The 16915-nt window shown below is 43.8% G+C and overlaps 1 protein-coding gene across 27 annotated transcripts in view; it reads left to right on the forward strand.

The window, feature by feature from the left end:
• The window catches only part of AMOTL1 (angiomotin like 1), a 154382-nt gene that overhangs the window by 71926 nt on the left and 65541 nt on the right, over positions 1–16915 (forward strand). For 19 of the 27 annotated variants that reach the window (XM_008513753.2, XM_070622903.1, XM_070622904.1 and 16 more), the window contains 2 exons: positions 9820–9969; positions 14050–14974. In XM_008513753.2, the coding sequence (XP_008511975.1) occupies positions 9820–9969; positions 14050–14974 (1075 nt within the window). The remainder of the gene's footprint in view (positions 1–9819; positions 9970–14049; positions 14975–16915) is intronic. The other 8 variants (XM_070622906.1, XM_070622908.1, XM_070622907.1 and 5 more) reach the window with 1 other exon arrangement.

A 16915-nucleotide genomic window follows, 5' to 3' on the forward strand; every position in this document is an offset into this window, starting at 1 on the left:
CACTTTACTAAAGGAGTCAACGCAGGTTGGTTGATTTTTTTTGTTTTTAGAAAAAAATTCTCTCCTTTATTTATTCATCAGTATTTGGATTTATCAAATTCAATACATTTTGGCTTAAAATGTGATCAATATACAAAATTTCAGTTTACCACAACTTTTCAGGAGTCCGTGTGTTGTGTAAGTGCTTCTAGGGCAGAGAAGTACAAGCTTTCCAAACCTGACTGCATTCAAGTCAGCTGTGAAGTGCGGCCAAAAAAATTCGTCTCTGGTCCACACTTGTGGAGATCCCGATGGTACAGGTCTGACATAGCAGCTTGGAAGTGACATTTTTTAACATGTTCCACGAGTGACTCTGACACATCACGGGTATGGGATTCATTGTTAAAGTGGAGGCTCCGTCATGAAAATAACATGAGACAAATGGACAGCCCAGGAAGGGTGGCTTCATCTTTCGTCTTGGTGTGCTGGTAATTGGCTAGCAGTGTGCTATTATTGCTCTAAGCTTTTATAAGAAATCACGTAAATAAAGTAGTTCTGGATCCTTTTCTGCTTCATCTCTGCAGAGAAGGAAACTTTCCCAGTTAATGAGTACCTTTCCTCATCATCCACAAGCAAGGGCATTTCATTAAAACTCCCCTAATAGTAATGTAAGAAATGAGGCAGGAAAAGACGACCTAGAATCGTGTGCATTATTGAAGGCTGTTTGGAAGGCAGAAAAGCACAGTAAAAAGAGCTTTGCTGTTGGAGGGGCTGTGCTGCTGGCTAGTTTTGTGACTCTGGGCATTGCTTAAGCACTGTGAGCATAATATCCCTGTCTACGAAATGGGCATAGGGTGGTCATCATTCAATATGATAATTTTTATATCATCCCTGCACTTAATAGGCCCTCAATAAACGGTAGCTGTTGTTGTTTATACTCTTATTACTAAAGGGATGTTTAGTTTCTTGGGAAATATTTGTTGCTTTAAATTATGAAGCTCATTCGTGTGCTGATAGTGACTTATGAGGTGAATGAGTGTGATAAGAAGAAATGTACTTGCCTCTTGACGGCCCCAGTCCCTGTGAGATGCTGCTGCCTGACAGGCATCTCCGTGTCACCCAGGGTCTGGATAGCTGGAGGAATCAGGTGACAGGCCGGAAGTGTCTGAACTGCTCCTCTCTCTCCTTAGTGTGGAGAAGAGAGGCAGCTTTGAGGAACGTAATTATGCATTCGTGTTGTTGTTTTATGTCTTGGGGTTTATTTTAAGGCTTTTCATCCTGTTTGTTTTCCTTTGTTGAAGAAATATTAAGTACTTACTGTCTGTGTAGAGTGATAGAAACCTGTTTAAGCAATGGTACTTACATGCTAGTAATAATTTTTCTTTCTCGCTGGAAACATAACGTGTGCCAGGGCCACCCAAAAGAAGACCTTTGTGGTCCTGAGAGTGATTAAAGGTCATTTAAATTTCAGTTATTTAATTAAATATAAGGCTGTATATTAAAACCTATCTAAGTAAATAAGTTCTAGAGATCTACTATGCAGTATAGTGCCTGTCACTAACAATACTGTATTGTATACTTATTTGCTAAGAGGATAGATCTTATGTTAAATGTTCTTACCACACACAAAAATATTAATAAAGAGTTGGGAGGAAATCCTAGGAGGTGATGGATATGTCTATGGCCTTGATGATGGTGATGGTTTCATGAGTGTATAATTCTCCCCAAACTCTCCGAGTTGTATACATTAAATATGTACACCTTTTTACATGTCAATCATACCTTAATAAAGTACTTTTTAAAAAAAAAACGTATCTAAGGGAAAAATCTCCGGAATCCAGGTACTTCTAGTGTTAGATAAGTTAAATACCAAATATATCAACATGACCTATGAATTATGATATATTGCTGTATTGAGTCAAGATATTTAAGTAATCTTTGGATTTCATGTTAAGTTCCAGATTTTAAAAATGACTTCCTCTGTGTAGATGAAGTCCTTTTATTACGGTTACTCTCATTTTGTACTTGCCATTACTCTGTGTGGCAGGAAGGACTGGAAGGATTTCTCTTTTTTTTATGGTGAGTGAGTGGATACCCTCAGAGGTCTCCCGATTCTGCTCCTGCTCCCAGACCTGTGAAGGAAGTACGAGCCAAGGGCTGCCTTTCGGGCACAGTCCCAGGGCTCAGCGCCTGCCTCCAGGGATGGAGTGAGATGAAAGAGCGCCTTTCTCTAAATGTGACTTTGTATTCAAACTACAAAATTCTTGTGATGTTGTTACTTCTAACATCATGTTCAAAGGCCCTGCAGGAGTTGGAGCACAGCACACTTGTAATTACCCTGCTTTAGCACTAGATGGCTTTCTCTCTCTCTCTCTCTCTCTCTCTCTCTCTCTTTTCTTTTCTAGTACTTTTTACCAAACCTTGGTCTCCTGACTAATTTGAAAGAGATAGACTCACCTTTGAGCTAAGCTCTGTAGAATTAAGAATATGTTTATAACTGGTTATTTAAAAATATATCTTAATTCCATAAATATATATTTCTTGAGCGCTCATTATGTGCTAGAAACTGCTGAGTACTGTGAACATATGCAGATGATTCATTGGTTCAATAGATGATTGTTGAGACTTACTATGATCTTATTTCTGCTAGAAACTGGAGACACAAAGATGAATAAGACATGGTCCCTGCTGTTAATCAACTTATGAGTTAATGGGAGAGGAAAAAACCTAAATACATAGGCAGCTTAATGTATGGTGACATAAATATGCATGGGATGTCATGGGGGCCCGGATGAATGGCATATAAAAAATTGGGGGAGGAGGGGTGGATCACTTCCTGGAGGAAGTGGCACAAGAGAAGAGCTTCAAAAGATGTGCAGGGTGCCAGCCTGGTGGTGTAGTGGTTAAGTTTGCTCTGCTTTGGTGGGCTGGGGTTTGCCGGTTTGGATCCCGGGCGTGGACCTACACACTGCTCATCAAGCTGTGCTGTGGTGGCATCCCACATACAAAATAGAGGAAGATTGACACAGATATTAGCTCAGAAACAATTTTCCTTAAGCAAAAAGAGGAAGATTGGCAACAGATGTTAGCTCAGGGCCAATCTTCCTCACCAAAAAAAAAGCAAAGAAAGAAAAAGAAAGATGTTCATATAACCAGTATATGTATTTTAGCATTTATTTAATATGTGCCAAAGTAAGAGTTTCCTTGTCTCAAAAGGGGAGAAAGTTGCTCCAGAAGGAAGAAACTTTGGGGGAACTGCAAACATTTGTCTAGGGTTTGTGCAAAGGATATTTGGGGCAATAGACACGAGATACTGTAATTCAAGGCAGATTGTGCTAAGTCATATAGTATGTAAGATACAAACAATGCTATTTTCTTAGAATGGGGGTCAGAACAATTAATTTTTTAAAAAAATGTACATCTCTATATATCTATCAGAAGTACTTGATTGTAAGCAGCACAAAGTAACTTTGACGAACTAAAGCAAAAGAGGAATTTATCGCAAGTATATTGGGCAGCTCACACATTAATAGGAAGGCTCAGAAAGTGGGCAGGAGCCTGGGTGAAGAGACGTGGGGAACCCAGCCGGGGGTTTGCTACTTGTCTTGTGAGGATGGGGCCATCATGGACACCGCTGCTGTGCCTGGACTCCTGATGACAGCATTACCACAGATAATTTATCAACACCCTTTGTCTTTGTGTCATTTCCTCAAGAGTCAAAGTCCTTGGTTGGACCATTCTGTTGACTGAGCCTGGGTTGTCTTAACTGCTTGAACAGGGAGGGGACCTTTTGGCTTCTGTAGAGGGAGGTAGAACGTGGCCCCAAGGCTTACTCGGTGAGGTCAGGGTTCCCTAACGCTTACAGTATTTAACTAGAGGTGATGGACTATCAGGAATATGGTAGGTGATAGTTGGAAGTTGAACCACCTAATTTCTAAATTTTTTTCCAGTTCTGGAGTGTTATGAAGGTAGTGTACTAATGCTTTTAATAAGCTCCCTAGTGGATTCTGGGTCTGTAGATAGCTTCATCCTTCTCCTTACCCATACCCAAGCTACACTGAGCTCTCCATTCCTTAAAGACACGAAACACTTTCATGACTCAGTCCCTATGCCCCTCCTTTATACCATGTTGGCCTGATCTTTCCTCATTAGCACCCTCTGCTCACCCTGCAGCAGATTAACATCCTCCTCATTTTTTTCTAGTTCAGCTCACATGTCTCTTTCTCCTTGTCATTTCAGCTCTGTATCACCTTCCTCCATCAACAGGTAGTAATGAATTACTCCTGGGCCTCCAAAGCTTTGTGTCTCGTTAATAGGGCGCTTACTCTGTGATGAAATTTGGGTAGTTGGGTGCATGTTGGTTTCCAGAACCAAATCATAACATCCTAAGGCCAAGGACAGTCTTACTCATTTCTTTGTATTTATAGCTCCTAGCTCAGTGTCCTGTTGAACTCAGTTGTTACTTGAAAGGTTAAGCGTACATTCTGCATTTGGGTTCACACTGAGAATATCTCAGATATTCTAAATAAGCATTACAGAGTTAAACTTCACACAACTTTAAGGTTATTCATCATTAATTCCACTTTGAGAGAGTCTAAATTAAATAGATATTGGTGTATTTATTTCACTTGTTTTCTATAATAGATGGATTGGTCCAGGGATTAGAATTTAAGTTTGCTGCCCAGGAAGACCATACCATGTAGGGGTTGGGAACCTTGGAAACTGCCCCCCCAACCCCGACGCCTTCCCCTTCCCCATCTCCATCTCGGGTTTCAAATGCTGGTTTCTTGGGGAAACAGGGTGAGAAAGCATATTCCAGTGCGAGCTTTCAGTTTGGTGGTGGAGATTCCTGTTTCCTTTCTAAAGATGTGTGTTGCATGCAGGTGTTCATAGAGGAGGGTGCCGTGATCTACCTGTCTTTACTTCACTCAGATCTCGGGTTCCCAGAATGTGAATTGGCTAACCCACATGAGCTGGCTTGGTTTCACGTGAGGGCTTGTGAACAGACTAGCCCTTATTTTTCAGGTACTGGTCATGGGTTCTCTGGGCCCCTTCTAAACCTTGTTTCTAGGGCATCTCCCTGAGCAGTATTCCACTCCCCGGAAAAACCTCCGGTTCTGCCAGAATCAGAAGGCTTGGTTGCTTCCATTTAACTTTGAGGCCTCTGGCACACTCAGCAGATTCCTGAGCTATTTGAAAGGGAAGGTAGAAGCCACAGAATTGTTTGTTGCTGTGGCTAAAGTCTCTGTTATAAAGTTATAGGAGGTTATTCTAATCTAGACAGCGTGATTGTTTTTAAATGCATTAAGAGGTTTTGGATTACATGTAGCTGGCGGAACGTTTTGCACTTTGGCGAAATAACCCCTGGGAGTTGCTTTGTAGCTGGTGGAGGCTTTGAGGAATGGGTCTCTGGCCTGCAGACCTCAAAGCGCTGCTGTCAGCTGCAGGTGGCGGAACTGAAAGGGGCAACGAATCATCGGGAACTCTCAGAGACTGGCTTTGGAGGGATCTTTCAGCTTTTTTAAAAAACTTCCTTGGTAGTGAGACCATCCCAGAGGATAATGCCCTGTTCTCCATCAGTTAGCAAGTAGTGAGAGAGTGTATACCTCATCTACTGGTTGCAGAAAGTTGCCAGTACACACGTGGTACCTGTCTTCAGGCTCCCTCCCCCCAACCCAGGGCAGTGCGCCAGCTTCTATGGAATGACTGCTGCAGAACGCCTGCATGCTGAGTTGTGTGCGTCAGATCATAACTGCTGTGGCAGAGAGGGAAGGAAGGCTGGTGTAGGGGGGAGGTGTTCTAGAGGAGGTCAGCTTTCTGGAGTGAACTCTAAAGGACATGCGGAGAAGAGTGTGAAGCTAGAAGCTGACATTCCCAGCCAGGACTTGGAAAATGAGGGTGACAGGTTCACGGGATGCTGGGATGCTGAGGGGACCAATGACATTGTTGGCAGCTAAAGGAGGGGCCTGATTGTAGATGGCCTTGAAAACCAAACAAAATTTGAACTTGAAGCTATAGCCAAAACAGTTCTGTGCAAGGGAGTGGCATGCTGGAAGTAGATTTTAAGGACAGGTGATTTCCCGGCTGTGTGAGTGTTGGGTGATAGTGGGGTGGCACTTTGAATGTCCTCCAGTGTTTACACCTTAAGGAGATTTCTGAGCCTGTTGTGTTGGCCTGTTTACAGATTCAGGATCTGATCTTGGGGAAGTAACGAGCTATGGTGGAGGTGAAGCAGATGAGCAGGTCATTGGGGTTCTTGTGCCTCTTGTCACCCCCAGAAAACTCACTTCAGTTTACCTTAACTCATTTTTCCTTCAACAGTGCCGCCCTTTGTTATTGCTACTGTTTGGAATAAGGAAAAAGAAGTCTTGTTCAGAGTCAAATTACCTGAAGGCCTTTGGACAGTTACAAAGAAAGTAACAGCATAAAACCATAATGGGAAGGAAGTTTTCAGTGCTTTAGAAGCAAGCCAAAAGCAGTCACTCCCGTAGAGAGAGAAGCAAAGAAAATTGACAAGGGACATGCAGATTTTGTAAAGAAAAAGGAACTGTTCTTGGTGAAATGGATCATAGTCAATATAAGGCAGAAATATTGAACCCTCAATATTGAAACCCAAATATTGAACCCTGTGTCTGCTGGACAGACAGATCTCTAGCTTTCCTTCAGGGCCAGGCTGTAGGAGCTGCACTTGCCCCTCCCCAGAGGGAGACCCCGCAGAGGGCTGACCTTAGCTTGTTTTCCGTTGCTTTTGCCACTTTCCCCATGTACACTAAAGCTATGTGAGAGAGAATCCTTAGACAGGGTACTGGTTTGAAAGAAGTAGGTGACTGCACGTTGCTAAATCAAGAGGACCTTATTTGGAAATAGTCTTTATGAAGTCCCTAGAGGCAATTGCATGTCCGTATTATACTAGTGAGCCAGCAGAATCCTTGATTGGCACTGGACCTGCCCTGTTACTTAGTCCCTGGGCCAGGCCTTGCAGGGGCTTCCTGGGTAGGAGTGGTATCCAGGAGTCCCCCGTGCTTTCTCACAACTCTTGCTCCTGAGAATGGAGAATTGCTAACCAAGAAACAGCATTCCCCCTCCTGTCATATGTGTACTTCCAGTTTCTCATTTCAGATATCCTTGACCCTGTGGGTTAGATCATGTACCCTGCATTGTGCATAAGAAAATAGACTCAATTTGTGCTGTAGGCATTCCTAGTGAAGATTCTGGGCCAGAAGAGGAAGGGAAGGATTATGGACATGTGGGATTAAGGACGAGGCTTCTTTTACGTTTTTGCCATGTGGCCATCTGATGCAGACCTTGTTATACACGTTACTGTCATTCTACCTTATCTTACAAGTGAGGAAGCTAGAAGTACAAACGCTTCCTTTAGGGTGCGTCCGTGCTGGTATAGCTCAGTTTGTTGTCTTTCGGTTTAGCGGAGTGGATGATACCCTGGCCTGTCTGTCTGCAGGGTCCGTTCTGGTCATTTGCTTGGCTTTTTCTTCAGCTCTGAGTGGGGGCAGCAGTGGGAATGTAACTTGATGAATGTGTGTGCAAAAAAAGATGTCTGAATGACTTTTGATATGTAGTTGGGCATCCTCTCTGGATGGGCAAATGCATGGGTTTGTGTATGTGTGTGTGTGTGTGTGTGTGTGTATGTGTGTGTGAAGTGCATTAGTTCTTTCATAACGTCGAGGCCTGTAGAAAAAATGGTGAAAGGTGACATATCTTTGGTGTCCTCTGTGCTCGGGCCCCCTTCAAGGACTGCTCTTTGTATGGTGTTCTGTGGCCTGGAGCCCTTGAACCTACTCTCACATGGCAGGCTACTGGATAAGGTGTGGAAAAGCAATTTCTGCCAGTGTTGTGGTGCTGGGAATGGCTTAGTGCAGGGGTTAATGAGCTCCATATTGAAAGCATGTATCTATACAACCTCCCCCAACTCCTCTCCTTTATATGCATGTGCATATACCTATATATATATAGATCCTTAGTTAGGCCTCAGTTTTATTAGCAGTTTGCTCTCTATTATCACTTAAAATTCTTAGTCATGTGACTGGCTGGTATCACCCAAAGTTGTAATATGCTGGCACATGCCCTTCCTGACCCCGCTCTACTGTAAGAAAACACCACACTTTTCTTTTCTTGCAGTCCATGTGTCCTCAGTTCTTCTCTTACTCTGATTTGTGGAGAGTGGGACTGAGGGCGCAGAAAGCTGTTTTTGTATTTTTTGGTTTTTTGCCTGTGTGCCCTGTTCTCCCTCTGGCTTTGGGCTTCTCCCTTGGGCCGCACAGTGGAATCACCTGAGGGCCTTTATGAAGTACAGATGCCTGGGCGCTGTCCCTGGAGATTCTGATTGACCAGGTCTGGGATTTTAAAAGTTCCCCGGGTGGTATGTTCTTCAATTTTCCACCACCATTTTCCACCTGCCTGAAGTAGAAGCCAGGTCCGAATTTGCCTTTGGATCTCGGCCATCTCTGGTTCCTAATTTTAGCCCTAGACTTTTAGATTTACAGATGTAGAGGATGAGGCCCAGAAGGGGACTGAGTTTCTTTCCAGGGTAGTCCTTGCAGGTTGGCCAAAGAGAGATCATTACAGATACTTGTCATAGGTTTGGAACTGTAATTTTAGACTGATCTTGATATAATGTTATTCATACTCAGTTTATATTTATTTTAAGATGAATGTCACAACTACGTTATTTAAGTTTATAAGATAAATATTCTAGTTGTCAAAATCTTTTTTCTCTCTAGTCCAGATGTGCTATGATACATGTGAGCACACGTACAAATATTATTTCATGTGTTGAGATAGAGAAACTCAGAGAGGAGTACATTCCCATCTTATAGCCCCTCAAAATAATTCCTACTCGCTTTGGCCTTGTGGGACATGGGTAGATAACAAACCTAGTAAGAAATTTCAAATTACCACTTTGAAGTGATTGCTGAAAAATGTTATTTTTCTTCTAATGGAATTATCTTTTAGGCAAGGATTTTAATTTAAAAAAAATAACATGACTTTTTCCCCAGAGAAAACTAAGCTACTTTTGCCAAAAAGAGCCGTAAACTTGGTACCCACATGGAGAAATCAGGGCAGAGAGGGAGGCTAGCCCACACCCATCCTGCTGACTGTTCCCACGATGTGTGTGTGTGGTATCAGCGTTGTTGTAGTGGTATCTCGTGTTCAGTGACTGTAGGATTGAATACAGTGTCACGTTTAATTGGAACAGGAAGCACACTCTGGTTTGTGTGTGAAGCAGATAAACTGGAGCTGAAAGGCCAGTGGTTGGCAGAGGTCCAGAACCCATGACCCCAGCTCCACGCTGCCACATGAGGCTCCAGGAACCTTTGAGTGGGCCTCCTGGGCTGGGACGTGCTCTTGCTAACACTTGGTCTGGCAAAATAACCGCCCCTCTCTGTATCTTTTATGTATTCCAAGAGTCAGCTGCTCGTCCCATCTTAATTTTCCTTTTCTGGCCCCCCCCCCCACCTCTCTCCTTTCTGCCCCCCAGCTTGCCCATTCCCAACTTTGTGACTTGTCCAGTTTTCCTCAGAGGATTTGATTTTTGTTGGCAGTGCTGCTGCCACCCTTGGAACTGGGCTGTGTGAAAGTGTCTGTGCCTGTACTCAGCGTGGCTTGAAGATTGTTATTTTGACCTCCTGGGTCATTTTGGTGGGTGGCTAGACTTGTGATAATTCTGAATAGTAACTTTGGAATTTTATGAATCAAAAAGACAGAGCTCCCATCACAAGTTGAAATGTGGGCGAATGCCTCATGGGCTCTCATGAGTCACGCAGGAAGGAGAGAGTGGAGGATGTTACTGGTGCTAACATACACTTTACTTTTTTCCCCCAGGTCCCTCTCCTGTTTGTTACAGTCCCAGTAGTCCCGTCCCAATTCTAGAAGACCCCAACTACTTTTTCCCAGACTTTCAGCTCTATTCTGGGAGGCATGAAGCATCTGCTTTGACGGTGGAGGCAAACGGTAGCATTAGGGAAAAAGTTGGTAAGTTCTTTCGCTGGCACTCGTCTTGGAAACTTAAAATGATCTTATGTTTCTCATTTTTAGCTCTTTTGCGTGATTTTTTTCTCTATCCTCATTTTAAAAATCAGCATATTGAATTATTGGTTGTCTTTTTATTGGTAGGTGCCTTATTTTTAATTTTGTGCTATGGTGTTAATAGACTATTTTACTATAATATATAACTCAACAGAGGGTCCCTAAGTATGTAGGAACTTCAGAATTATACCATTTATTCCCTGCTTGTTCTTCAATTCCTGAACACTTCTTTCTCAGAATCTTTCATTTCTTTTTTCCTTCTCTGCTTTCATTTTTTATCTTTTTGTAATGAATTCAGAAGTTCAGAAAAAATTCAAAGCTATAGTAGGGAGGGAACTGCTTCTTTTGTAAAAACTTCCTGCCTATTTTTGAGGGCTTTTGAGATTGGTAAAACTATGAGGGAATCTTTAAAACCACCTCCGGGAGAGGTCTCAGGGTTCTTGACAGATATGCTTATGAAAAGGGAATTCAGTACTTTTCATGCTCAATGAGACACCCCCCATTCCTTTTATTATTCATTTAAAAAATCATTTTCCTTTGGAAATATATATTTTTTTAATTTTTATTTAAGTTTTACTCAAAAATGTTGATTTTTATTTGAATTTGCTTGTTCTAGTAAGCCTTTCAGATGGGTTACCCTGAGGTCAGGACTGTCCTCTTGACTCTCCTACCCCAGCACCTGTCAGGATGCTTGAATAGAATAGGTTGGCAGTATTCGTGGAGTGAATGATGGCCCCGTTCAACCTACACTGATCTCTCTTTCCTTGAGTTGTTCATCGCTTGTTCCAGTTATTTGGCAATCTTGTGTGGACTTTCAATGACCTGCTTTTATTGTTTAAAATTTTTTATTATTGAACTTTGGGTTTATATCTCAGTTTTAGTATACATTCTGTGAAGGTAAGGAATAATTTGAATTTATTCCACGTGCAGTCCTACGAGGCAGATATGAAGTCTGTCCATTTCACAGAAGAGGGAGGTTCGGAGAAGCCAAGTAATTTGCTGGCGGTCACAGAGCTGTGATTTTGGGAGTAGACAGGGAAAGTGATATGATCAGAGTTGAGCTTCAGGAACCAGTTGGGAAAGTTCTTTAATTTACTCGACAATTATTTCCTGAATGTCTTCGTGTATCAGGGTAGTGTTCTAGGCACTGGAGATACAGCATGCGGATGTAACAGGTAAAACTCTCTGCCTTCTGGTGCTTGAAATCTAGTAGAGGAGGACAGATAATGAATACACAGTGGATTGAAAGAAGAGGCCGGAGGCAAGAGATATGTTAGGAGGCTGTTCAGGAGATCTAAGCAACTAGTTAGGGAAGCCAGACCCGGGGAGTGGCTGAGGGTGTGGAAGCTAGGGTTGCAGTCTTTACTTTTGCAAGGACACTAAAAGTGTCATCTACTGTCACCTTTTCTCTTAATTTAATACTGAAAAGAGTAAGAGGGATGTAATCCTTGACAGCCCTTGCCAAAAACGGGCAGGCAACCTAATGATGTGTGTCTTTGTATATACACATGTACATGTGTGAGTATATGTGTATGTGTATATCTTGTAAGCATATCACACCACCTTTATTTTTTCTCGTTTCACTGTGGACTGAGGAAAACTAGCTTGGCAGTTGATTAATGTAGGGAGCAAAGGAGACAAGAGGGTCCAAAGTGATTCTGAACTTTCTATCTGGATGACTCATATGATGCAAATGCCATTTATAGAAAAAAAGGGCAGCCTTGGGGAAGGAAGACAGTTTGGGGGAAAATGATGTGTTCTGGGTATATATAAAAACAGAGAGCCATCATTGCATGGAATTGTAGAACTGAAGGCTGCTTAGAGATGATCTAGTTCAGCTCCTTCAATTTCTAGGTGAGGATATTGAGCTAAAAGAGAGAAATGATTTGTTCAAGGTTATGCCAGTAGTAAGTGGCAGAATTTTTACTATGATAATGCTATATAATATCTTCAATACACTATTTACTAGTACTATTGTGAAATGGGGTAAGTTTTATATTTCAGGATCTCATGTAGGTACTCTTTTACTGGTTAAATGTTTGATCCCCCATTACATGCAGTCACTGGGTTGTGTGCTAGCGAGACCCAGACGAGAGGGCATGATCCTTGCCTTTTAGAGGTTAGAGTCTCATGTAAATAAATACTTGCCATCTATTGTGGTAACTGCTCTAATGGAAATATATACGCACAGTGAAGTCGAGGACATAGGAAAAAAGGAGGGCTCAGGCCTGCTGGGCTGCAGCAGGAAAGGTTTTACTCAGAGGTAGCTTTGGAGCTATCACTTGAAGCATGTCTAGGAATTTCCCAAGAGGACCTGGTGAGATGCAGCTTTCTAGGCAGAGGGATGAATGCGAGCAAAGGCCTAGAGGCCGGAGAGAGCAGCGTGTCTGGGAACTATATATTCTTAGGTATTGCTGGAGCTTAGAATCCAAGGGGTTGCCATTAAGGACCAGGTTGGGGTGGCATGAAATGTTGCTGGCTAGGTAAAGCAGTACCTGCTATTCTGTGTGATAAAATGTCAGTTTCATCCTATAATTAATTGTTCAGGAATTTTGTGCAGGGGAGTGATGTGATTAGGTTTTCCTATTTGAACAATCTTTCAGAGTAGTGTGGAGGATAGGTTGAGATCTGAGGGGTAGGTTTGGAAGTGGGACTGAGACTAGTGTCAGAGAAATAGATAAGGAGGCTGTTGGAACGGCCTGGGTATGAGATGCTGAGGGCTTGTAATGTTGCGGAATAAACATGGATTTTGTTGTGGAATGAATCAGATCCTGGCTCTGTCTCTTCCTACCTCTGTGACCTCTGACTTACCTTCTCTAAATCTCTCTGCTCATCTGTAAGATGGGGGAATTAATAAAGGCCTCATACGATTGTATGTGTAATAAATGAAATAACGTGGAGAGAATTTAGTACAATACTTGGCACATCATATGCACTTCAAAGATGGTTCTTGTGGTTGTATACGGTTATTAATAAAAAACTTGGGAGATTGGCATGGGAATAAAGAAGAGAGTTGGGAGAGATGTTTCCGAGGTGGAATTGACAAGCAGTCACTGACTGGATGTTGGGGGTGAGGGAGAACAAGGAATTTTGGGAAACTCCCAGGTTTCTGACTTGGCAAAGAGTAGACGAGGCAGGGATACAGGGGCTGTTTGATTGGGTAAGCCTTGGGAGGTGAGGAAGACATGTTGAGTTTGAGGGACTTAGGGGCTGTCGGCTGGTGGTTGTAGACGCGTGGGTCGTGAGTCAGTAGTTGAAGATGTGTGGCGGATGTGATGACCTGAGATTCTGTTGAGTGAAGATGGAAGAGTGCTCAGGGCAGAGCTGTGGGAAACACCAGAATTTAAGGGGTAGTTGGAGAGGAGGGAGCCAGATATGGAGTGTACAGAGAGGCAGGAGGAGGGGGGACCTGGATGATGCCGAGTTAGAGAGCATTTTAAGAAGTGGGTGATCAGCATGCCAAATGTTTCAGAATGGTTAGGTGTGTAATATGAGAGCTGGAAAATTCTCCTTGGGCCTGGTTACTGATCAGAGCAGTAGAGAGGGCAGTGGATGGAGCATTTGGAAAGTGGAGACAGTGAGCGTAGCTTGCTTACTGAGGACAGTTAGAAGAGAAGGGAGGGAGAGAGGTAGGGTGGCTGTTAGAGATATGGGTAGGGCCCTGAAAAGTTGGTTTCTTTGTTTGGTTTTGGTTTTTGCTTGTGTTTTTTTTTAAGATGGGAAAGACTTGGCATGTTTATATAAGGAAGAGAAGGGGCCAGTGGGGAGAGTGAAGGAAAGGGAGGAGTTGAAGGATGGAGCAAGGTCTAGGAGGAAGCAGGAGGCAAGGGACTGGACAGTATGGAGACACTTTGAACTGGAGAAACGCTTCCCTGGGAAGCTACAGGGTAAATTCAGGTGGTGGTGTATTTGAAATCTTGTCGTTAAAGGCTACTGTAGTTAGAATGTTAATTATTCGCCACGTACGTCCAGACCTATATTCCTGTGGAACAGCCTGATATCTGTTTTCCTGTGTTTATCTTTTAGTTGAGGATCCTCTTGGTAACTTCCACCCCCCGAACTTCCTGAGGATCTCAGAGGTGGAAATGAGAGGTTCCGAGGATGCGGCAGCTGGAACAGTATTGCAGCGGCTGATCCAGGAGCAACTGCGGTATGGCACCCCGACCGAGAACATGAACTTGCTGGCCATTCAGCACCAGGCCACAGGGAGTGCAGGACCAGCCCACCCTACAAACAACTTTTCTTCCACGGAAAACCTCACTCAAGAAGACCCACAAATGGTCTACCAGTCGGCACGCCAGGAACCGCAGGGTCAAGAACACCAGGTGGACAATACGGTGATGGAGAAACAGGTCCGGTCCACGCAGCCTCAGCAGAATAACGAGGAACTGCCCACGTATGAGGAGGCCAAAGCACAGTCCCAGTTCTTTAGGGGGCAGCAGCAGCAGCAACAGCAGCAGCAGGGGGCTGTAAGTCATGGTTACTACATGGCTGGGGGCACCAGTCAGAAGGCCCGGACTGAGGGGAGGCCCACGGTGAACCGTGCCAATAGTGGACAGGCGCATAAGGATGAGGCGCTGAAAGAACTTAAGCAGGGCCACGTCCGCTCCCTCAGTGAGAGAATCATGCAGCTGTCATTGGAGAGGAATGGTGCCAAGCAACACCTCCCTGGCTCAGGGAATGGAAAGGGGTTCAAGGCAGCGGGGGGACCCTCCCCAGCCCAGCCTGCAGGTAAAGTTCTGGACCCCCGGGGCCCTCCACCCGAGTACCCCTTCAAGACCAAGCAAATGATGTCTCCAGTCAGCAAGACCCAGGAGCATGGACTTTACTACAGTGACCAGCATCCTGGGATGCTCCATGAGATGGTCAAGCCTTACCCTGCTCCTCAGCCTGCGAGAACAGAAGTGGCTGTCCTGAGGTACCAGCCGCCCCCAGAGTATGGGGTAACGAGGTGATTATCAAGCCTAGAGATTTGACTCGGCTTTTCAAAGTTCAGCAATTGTGTTTTTAGCCCTTGTTATTTTCAAGGCTTGTTGGTTTTTTGTCATCAGTTTTTTTTTTTCTTGTGTATACTATTTAATAAGCCACTTTTTGGCCAAAATCTGTGGAGTGAAAAAGAACAGAGGGCAACTGGGGATTTTCTCCAAATGTAACAGAAGGCAACTGGGGATTTATGAGTTTTGGGGAGGAGCCTCCGTTGTTGGCCGTCCTTGGGAGCTCTGCCTAGTGGCCAGGCAAGGCGGCAATTTTCCTGGCTGGCTTTGTGGAGAGTGTCCAAACTCCTGGAACATATTATTACCATGGGGTTTTATAGAGTCTTTCTTCATTGTAGATTTTAGAGGAAAATGTAGTCTGAATGCTAGAACAGAGGAGTTAAAGGGACTATAGAATTCATGTAGTCCCACCCCCTTATTCAGCAGATGACAAACTAAAGCCTGGGGAGATTAATAAATTTCCACAGTACACAACTCTGAGGCAGCTGTATCCTGACCATCAAAATCTTTTCCCTCCATTGCCATAATTCCTCTTCTGATTGATCGATAGGTTCAACATCCTTTACTGAGTGTGTACTGTGCGCAGCCCTGTACCAGATTCAGAGATCAAGATATGGTCCCTACCCTCAGAGACCTTACAGCATTGTCTCGGGGGAAACCAGCATCTGGACACACTGTCTGCCACTTACTTCCCAGCTGCTGACCCATTTTCCTGCACTAGGTTGGGAATGCCGGCTTGGAGAAGTGTACCAGCTTTTAGATCTCTGACGGGCAGCAGAACTCGTTCTTTCTCAGGTGGGCATAGTCTGACCCTACTGGGGCATCCGAGATGGGGCCCGGGGGCTCTTCTTTTTACCCTTTTATAGTTCCTTAAGCCGAAGGAGAAATTTAAACTCAAAAACGATAAAGTTTGAAGAGAAAAAAAAAGTCTTCAAATGTCTAGTATTTGCACTGCATTGATTTACCAGGGTTGTTTAAAATAGTCCATGATCTTTATCCCAGAATCATATTAGATTTTGATTTGTGATATTTCACATTTTTTCCTGAATGTTTAATTCAGCTTCCGGAGCTTGATAGAAGGTGAAAATATCCCCAAATGAGGTCTCTGTCCTTCTCTTTGGCCTTACTATTTGTTCATTGGCAATGCATGAAGTATATCATTTTCTTTTTGTCTTTTGGCACTAGGTGTGATATGAGGTAGGAGGTATATTAAGGGGAGGAGGGAAGCACTTCTTGGAGGTCTACCCAATTATTTGTGGAAAGTGTCATTTATCTCAGAGTTGTGACATCAAAAAGAAGAAGAAGAAATGTTTGAGGGATTTGAGCTGGTTGCCAGGCTTGGCAGCTGGATTGACGTGACACATCAAAATGTCCCAGAAGACGTAACAGACAGACCATTGAAGCTGGGCCCAGAGCTACAAGGCCCCTTTGTGAGCCTGCCCATGGCTAGCCAGCATGGCTCCAGTGGTGCAGCCCTTGGCTGACAGGGTAAACAAAGTTGCATCCACACCAGCCCTGCTTCAGACACATTCAACATGGCCCAAACTCCAAGGGTTGGATCTGACACTCAGCAGTGTGTGATGTTCAAGTTATCTTTGACTCAAGAGAGCAGCAGGGCTCCTTTTAATTTCGCTCACACATTCCCTTGTGCTTAAAGGATTACTGTTTGTCATTAATAGTGATGGTGTAGAAAGCTGCAGGCTGTTGCGTCAATACATCATAGACTCCTGGACAAGAAGGAGAGGGCTCTGAGTCCATCTCCTTGCCTTGTGCTGCAGAAGTGGCTCAGTGTTGCGAATATTCAATGGTTTGGTCCAACCCTTTATGTTGTCAAGACTTCACTACTTTTTGCCTAGAGGTGGAAAGATCCAAAGAGACCAGAGCGATAGAGCATAGAG

Source organism: Equus przewalskii, chromosome 6 (genome assembly GCF_037783145.1).
Source record: "Equus przewalskii isolate Varuska chromosome 6, EquPr2, whole genome shotgun sequence".
Lineage (NCBI taxonomy): Eukaryota > Metazoa > Chordata > Mammalia > Perissodactyla > Equidae > Equus > Equus przewalskii.